This window comes from Chiloscyllium punctatum, chromosome 3 (assembly GCF_047496795.1).
Source record: "Chiloscyllium punctatum isolate Juve2018m chromosome 3, sChiPun1.3, whole genome shotgun sequence".
Lineage (NCBI taxonomy): Eukaryota > Metazoa > Chordata > Chondrichthyes > Orectolobiformes > Hemiscylliidae > Chiloscyllium > Chiloscyllium punctatum.
This window is the reverse complement of record NC_092741.1, coordinates 62,571,497-62,579,603: the sequence shown is the minus strand read 5'-3', so window position 1 is coordinate 62,579,603 and position 8,107 is coordinate 62,571,497. Positions and strand designations below refer to the sequence as shown.

General features: G+C 39.3%; 1 protein-coding gene across 1 annotated transcript in view; it reads right to left on the bottom strand.

The window, feature by feature from the left end:
* Nucleotides 1-5,774: 5,774 nt before the first annotated feature.
* LOC140459714 (3',5'-cyclic-AMP phosphodiesterase 7B-like) overlaps nucleotides 5,775-8,107 on the bottom strand; it is a 169,139-nt gene continuing 166,806 nt past the window's right edge. Inside the window, exon 13 of the mRNA XM_072554155.1 lies at nucleotides 5,775-8,094. Coding sequence (XP_072410256.1) covers nucleotides 7,886-8,094 — 209 coding nt within the window. The 3' untranslated portion in view covers nucleotides 5,775-7,885. The remainder of the gene's footprint in view (nucleotides 8,095-8,107) is intronic.

Here is an 8,107-nt window from a genome sequence, read left to right as displayed (position 1 = left end):
CATGGTGCAGCAGGCTTGAGGGGTTGAACAGCTTTCTGCTGTTCCTATTTGTTATGATCTGTGGTCTTACCCCAAAGATTAAGATGTTTTAATTGTCAAACATTACTCACTGCTCACAAGCAACCAAGACTTTGACTGCAGCTACCTTCATGTGTCAGGGATCCTTCAACCTTGGCTTTGAGGATTGCTGTCAAGTTAATTTGGGGGACACTGAGATTAAAGACAAATGTCCCAGGGAACTGTCAAATCCTAGCTTGCACACATCATTTGACAATTCCATCCACCTTACTAGTGAGAGTACAGGTTCAGTGATGATTCCATACATCTCTGTACAGGAAGGTTGTTCCTATGTATGAGTTTTTCAAAGGGGCGCAGATAGTATGGAAAATAAAGAACATGAAAGTATGGGAACGGTTAAAGCATGAAGACCACTGGCAATCTGTGGTCTATGGAAGGCAGGATGGCATAACCATAGTGGAACACTCTTACACCAATTAGCAGAGTAAGGTTAAGGCTGAAAGGTCACTATGGCGAGATGAGGTAACACAAGTAATAAAGCAAGTTTCTCTGTTAAATGTTATTATAGAATATAGAACAGTACAGCACAGAACAGGCCCTTCAGACCACGATGTTGTGCCGACCATTGATGATTATATAAGGTAAATCTAATGTACGAACCCTCATTTCTGTGACCATATGCATGTCCAGCAGTCTCTTAAATATCCCCAATAACCTGCCTCTGACATCCCCTCTATACTTTCTGCCAAACAGCTTAAAACTATGACCCCTCATGTTAACCATTTCTGCCCTAGGAAAAAGTCTCTGGCTATCAACTCTATCTATGCCTCTCATTATCTTGTACACCTCAATTAGGTCCCCTCTCTTCCTTTTTTCAATGAGAAAAGTCTAAGCTCAGTCAACCTCTCTTCGTAAGATAAGCCCTCCATTCCAGGCAGCATCCTGATAAACGTCCTCTGAACCCTCTCCAAAGCATCCACATCTTTCCTATAATAGGGCAACCAGAACTGGACACAGTATTCCAAGTGCGGTCTAACCAAAGTTTTATAGAGCTGCAACACGATCTCATGACTTTTAAACTCAATCCCCTGTTAATGAAAGCCAAAACATCATATGCTTTCTTAACAACCCTGTCCACTTGGGTGGCAATTTTAAGGGATCAATGTACCTGCACACCAAGATCCCGCTGTTCCTCCACACTGCTAAGAATCCTGTCTTTAATCCTATACTCAACTTTCAAGTTTGACCTTCCAAAACATATCACTTCGCATTTATCCAGGTTGAACTCCATCTGCCACCTCTCAGCCATCCCTGCATCCTGTCAATGTCACACTGCAGCCTACAACAGTCCTCTATACGGTCAACGACACCTCCAACCTTTGTGTTGTCTACAAACTTGCTAACCCATCCTTTAATCTCCTCATCCAAGTCATTAATAAAAATTACTAAGAGTAGAGGCCCAAGAACAGAGCCCTGTAGAACACCACTCACCACTGACTTCCAGCCAGAACTTTCCTTCCACTATCACTCGCTGTCTTCTGTCGACCAGCTAATTCTATATCCAGACAGCTAAATTTCCCTGTATCCCATTCCTCCTGACCTTCTGAACGAGCCTACCATGGGGAACCTTATCAAATGCCTTGCTAAAGTCCAGATACACCACATCCACTGCTCGACCTTCATCAACTTGTCTAGTAACATCCTCAAAAGAACTCAATACGTTTTGTGAGGCATGACCTGCCCCTCGATGCCAGGATTGGGACATGACATTAAAACATCTAATTAATAGTTAGTAGAGTCAGCTTGAGACAGGAGACTAATAGATGGAATAGCTAAATATCTATCGTGATAGGTTAGTCTGCAATGAAAGATCACTGTAGCAGAGTTCGCAATAAATACCTAACTGTGACATTAGAATAACATCAAGTAGAATGTACAACTAAAGAGATAATGGGAACTTACATCACTGGTTTATTGTGTAGCTAGAGTGAGGTACTTTGATTAATATAGTTGGACATGCTGATAAGCTAACAGAAACATGATGAAAAAAAAAATCCACGGACCCTGAGGTTCGGGGGCATTCGAGAATCTGCTTTCTCCGTTTCATGGTATTTTGTTTGCAAATAAAAGACCTACTTCTTGAAGAACTCTGTGTCCCCTGGTGATTCTCTATATTTTCTCCACAACAATAGTCAAGGCTGGCAAATGTTCAATAAGAAGCCCAGATGAGAATCATGGTGCAGTGGCCTGCAGAGGAAAAACAACACAAAGCACTTTTTTTTGCAGATTAACTCTTGTCATAGTGGAGGTCCAAGCTTGTCAAGGCAGCCTTGTATTTCTGTGCACGCTAAAGCATGAATGGATTGAGATGAAGTAAATATCTTTCTCAAGATTGCTGCTCCTTGGTGTTGTAATGTGGTCCAAGAGTAGTCTGCAGAAGCCTCGAACTTCTACTGGTAGCCTCACATAATGAAGACACGATTACTCCAATTACCCCTTGTAGGGCCTCAAAAAGAATATCGTAAACACAGAAAACAGCAGTAACTTACCCCTCCCACTTTGCTTGTAGCCCCAGCCATTTTGTCATTTCATAGTTGACCTTTGATCAAATATGGTGAGGTTCTAACTTTGCTTCATTGCAGGTTTGTCCCCATTCTTCTCTTTCCTTTTTGGTGTTCCTATCTCTGTGACCATGGTGATCCTTCACCCTTTTCCTTTCCTATTTGATTTAGCCACTTTATATTATGACCAGTGTGTTTACCTTCAGTGCATATGTCTCTGGAGGTTCCTATGCCCTTGCAGACCCTATATCTTCTTCATATAGAGGTCAGAGTAATCCTGACCTATTTGAACCATCACACCCAACCCTTGACAGCTCCCAGTCCCTTCCTCACTCACTATGAAGTCCCACTGTACTAACTCAAATTGCCACTATCTCTGTCACCATTCCCTCAGAGATCCAGTAAAATGAGGTCCATTTCCAGACTTGAGCTGCCTGCTTTGCCCAGGATCCCATGGACTGCCCCCTGCTGACCTCCCTGAGTATTAGCAACCCAACCCCTCTGATTGACAGTTGTGTTCCCTCCTCTGGACTGACTTGCCACGACAGTCTCAGGCAGACCATGGCCGCTCTCCAGACTGATCTCTCAGTATGTAATCTTCGATTCACTTGCAGTTGACCTTGACAACTGACCATAGCTCATTCCCTCAACTTCAAGGTCATAGACCTGTGTAGGATGAAACCTCTATGATTGAATGTGGCCTATCTCCTGGATTGACTTGGCAGGACAGCACTGTCCAAAGTTCATTTCCTGGACTGTTTTCTCAATAGCACTCTGATTAACCTACATGTAATTCCTGGACTGCTTGCTCTTGACCTTGAAGACTGTCTGTATAGATTCATAAGTATTTTGGCTGTAAGTGCAAAATTACCTACATGAAGCACACTAGTCTTGGCTGTCTCTCACCTCCAAACTAATTGCTTGAAGTCTTTAGTGGCTGATTTTGGATGAGACCCAGCATGATGACATTGTTCGGTTTGTGGTTTGCCAATGCTGGGCTATGTGGGTGAAGGGTCCAAATGGAGCCTGGCCATTGAGCCGAAATGTACCATGTGTGGATGAAATAGTTCCATGTGAACAGAAGCTAGATGATTGGCATAGCCTTTCCACAGGCTGTAATAGGCACTGATCAAAGATGTCACCAGGTACCTGCTTTGTTCTACCAGTCAGGTTTTTATACTGCTGCAGAGGAGTGTCTGAACAGGTTGATTAAAGATATCCTAATTAATTTTCCCCATTTGTCATTTGTCATTCCTTCAGATGTCAGACTACCCAAAATGTTGAGACCGACCAGTTCTTGAAAGGAACTCTTCTCAGAGCAAATTTTAATGGTGGACGTAAAATTCTCTTAATGTTAATATTCTCACCACTGAAACCTTCAAAGAAATCTTAAGTTGAAATAAGACTGAGCACATAAGTTGACAGAAGTGGAATGCTAAATGTTTAGCCTATACAGTAGCGCCTCTACATATGAATGACCCTGTTCACGAACAAATCGGTTTACGAACAGGGTTGTACGTAAAATTTTGCTTCAATGTACAAAATTCAAGGTACGAACGCAAAAAGCGCGTGTGCAACCACGTGGTTTCATTGTTCTGCTTTGCTACGCGCTTGTTGAATGCAAAAGCTCTCGGCCCCCGCATGATCTCATTCAGTTCGTCTTTGGTGCATGCACAGTGAACAGCGTTCGTTGCTACGTCCAAGCATTCTTACGCTATCCGAACAATGGGAAAAATTGATTCAGTTCACGAACTTTTTGGTTCGTGAACCGGGTCCCGGAACAGATTAAGTTCGTAAGTCGAGGCGCTACTGTGTTTACTTTGAAATGTTAAATCAAAACAGATTTGTTAAATGGTCTTCAGTTTGTAGCAACTAATTCTTTGCAATGCAGATTAAATCTTCCACTAGCAACAGAATATTTGGGACTTTCAATTTTCTGATGGTTTTTCCTCTGCTCAATTTTAAGTTGCCTTTAATTTCTGCAATAAAAAAAGCTATTTCTCACAAACAAAACCAGCAATCTCTGAACCAATGTCATTGCTCATGCATGACCTGTAACATCCAGAAAGGCTGACCCTAGAATCGAGCACTTGAATTTTTTTTAGGTATAAGAACATAACTAGGAGCAGGAGTAGGCCATCTGGCCCTTCAAGCCATCTCCGCCTTTCAATATGATCGTGGCTGATCTTTTTGTGGCCTCAGCTCCACTACCATCCCACCATAACCCTTAATTCCTTTACTGTTCAAAAAAGTACCTATCTTAGCTTTAAAAACATTCAATGACGAAGCCTCAACTGCTTCACTGGGTGGGGAATTCCATAGATTCACAACTCTCTGGGTGAAACATCCTCTCTATTTCTACCTTATCGATTCCCTTCATATTTTTATATGTTTCTATAAGATCCCCCCTCATTCTTCTAAATCCAATGAATATAATCTCAGTCGCTACAGTCTCTCCTCATAAGCTGACCCCTTTAACTGTGGAATCAACCTAGTGAACCTTCTCTGCACCCTCTCTATTGCTAGTATATCCTTTCTCAAGTAAGGAGACCAAAAATGCATGCAGTATTCCAGGTGTAGCTTCACCAGCACCCTATACAGCTGCAAAATAACCTCCCTGTTTTTAAACTTAATCCCTTTAGCAATGAAGGACAAAATTCTATTTGCCTTTTTAATTACCTGTTGTATCTGCAACCAACCTTCTGTGACTCATGCACAAGGACACCCAGGTCCCTCTGCACAGCAGCATGCTGCAATTTTTTACCAATCCTTTTTACTGTTATTCCTACCAAAGTGGATGATTTCACAATTATTAATATTGTACTCCATCTGCCACATCTTTGCCCACTCACTTAAATTATATATGTCCCTCTGCAAAGTTTCACAGTCCTCTGCACACTTTGCCCTACCGCTCATCTTAGTGTCATCTGCAAACTTTGACACACTAGACATGGTCCCCAATTCAAAATCATCTCTATAAATTGTGAATAATTGTGGTCCCAATTAGTATTTCTAGCTTTGCAATGGATAAATTCACTGGAACATGTGGGCACTTTCAACCAATGAAAATTTTGACTGACTCAAACTCATCTAAAAGTTGCCACTCTACCAGCTAAACATGGATGCACCAATACATAGCTTTATGTGTGGTGCTCCTCTGAAATTTATAAGTTGAAATTAGTCAGTCCAGTTGGATTGATATATCATTTTGTTTTCATATTTATCTTTTTCATAAATGGAAAACACAAGTGACATTTACAAAAATCTTCTAATTATGATTAGTTGCAGTCCAAAATATTGAGAACTGAAAGTACAGCACTCTATTCTTGATTAAAATTTAGTTTTTAGAAATAACAATAATTCTTGGCAACACTGCATAGCAGTCACAGCAAATTTCACAACATATTCATCACATTTTCAGCATTAGACAAAGTTTACATTAAAATAGTGCTATCATACAGCTGTAAGGCTTGTTTACATAGGTTACAGGAATGTAAGAACCTAACCTCTAAATCAAAATATTGTCTTTTGTATGTTGATTAAAGTTTAGGTGTACATAAATCTGTAATAGTAATCATTTTAGTTACTTACACATAATGTAAGGTACATTCTTGCTGTGTAAATTAAATCCATGGCTTTACATAAACAGGGATGGGTTGTTTACTCCTCAAACCTGTTCCACCATTTAATTAGATCTTTGCTGATCTCTCCCTCAACTACATTTGCCCACATTTGAACAGAAAGGCAAACAAAGACGTATAACAAGCCTTTTTTTGCTTTCATTAATAAAACAACAGCTTGTATTACAAAGCATTTCAAAAAGTGTTTTGGGTAAGATTTTCTTTTGCTGTCAATGGAATAACAAGTACATTTTCAACCTCTAGAGCATGACAACATGATGTTCAGGCTTGATCTGTTCATTTATGATTTTTAAGCAGAAAAGTACATTTTTGAAAAAAAATACATTTACTTTCTTAGACCTTAAATTGATGATCTGGGCCTTCAGTAAAATGATAACCTGTACAAAGTTGTCAAATGTTTTTAAATTTGATAACATTGTTTTGCAACAGTGGGATTAAAAGAGAAATAATCCCTATAGTTGCCTCAGTAAACAATTAAAAATAAATGAAAACATGGAATGTTTGTGAAGTTTTGATGCTTTTGTTAAGAACTGTAACTAGAACAACAGAAATGAACAGCTTGCTATAATTACTAACAACAAATTGGAGTTTAGTACAAAGGATATTTGTGCTTACTTATCAAAACAGTGTAAGTGTAGCAATGGGTGCAATGTTAAGGCTTTTTGGAACATACCAGTGTATTACAACTAAAACAGCTATTTACATTTGTTCTATGATTCTAATTTTTGGCTTCTTTAAATACCAATGGTATTTATTTTTCACAGTGTAATTTTTTTTGAACACAGAATTCTAAAGGTACCGATATTTTGTTGTTTATCATCTCTAGTAAGTGTTGAGAAAAAAGAGGGACAGAGACAGAACGAAAAATGGAATTGTGTATATCTTCTAACTGATCATATTTACATCTCTACATCTTAATTTTATTTATAATTATACATGAAAAATTCTATATGTGTACTCAGTAGGTATGCAATCCAGTTGTGAATGCCACAAATGCTTTCTGATGCAAAAGGTACAAAAATGAAAAAGTTTGGTTGTCATTCCAAAAAGAAAGTCTTATTCTCAGTGCACACTCAAAATCTGACGGATTCTGAGTTCAGTCAAAGCTGGTTTTAGCAATGGTTTATCATGGTGCAGCCCAGCTGCAGAGCAGTTGCATATTATGTTCTTCAGCAATTGTCAGTTGTAGCAAAAGCCACCTTGCTGAATGAGTCTTCTAACTGCACCACAATTAAGTAAAGCTGACTTTCTTTCAGTAACTCTTCTGCCTTCATTCAGTATCATTTTCAGTCCACATTATCCTCTACCCAGCAGTATAACCTTAGGTAAATGCCATTGAACCTGATGCTTGATAATGTGGATTTTGAATCCTGCTTCTGGTGTAATTCAAATATCAAGTATTTTGCTTTTAGTAATCAAAAGTTATTGGAGGGTTGCTGAGGTAATATGCAGCACACATTTTCAAAACTGAAGACAGACCAAGAACTCGGAACAGACAATCACTTTTAATTGGATCAAATTGGTCTCTTCCTTCCTCTTTTCTCTAGAGAGTATTTTCTCAGTTGCTTGAAGATGTTCTCATGTTGTTAAAAGTAAATTTTGAAAACAAAAAGGTGTGTGAAGAATACATGGCATTATTTGACTGGACCATCTAACTGAATTAGATTATTGGTGTTCAACTTCTTGAGAAATTCTGCTTTTGTCTTCATTCAATTGGGCTGAATTGTCCTCACTGTTGTGTTGTTTGAGGAGCAGTCCCCGCCATCTTGCTTTGTTTTTGCACAGATGACTCATCATTGTTATGGTCAATGGAGTGTTTTCAGTAAAACGGGACCATTCCACAAACAGAGGCTCAACAATGTAACTCATAAAGCCTAAAATAAGGAA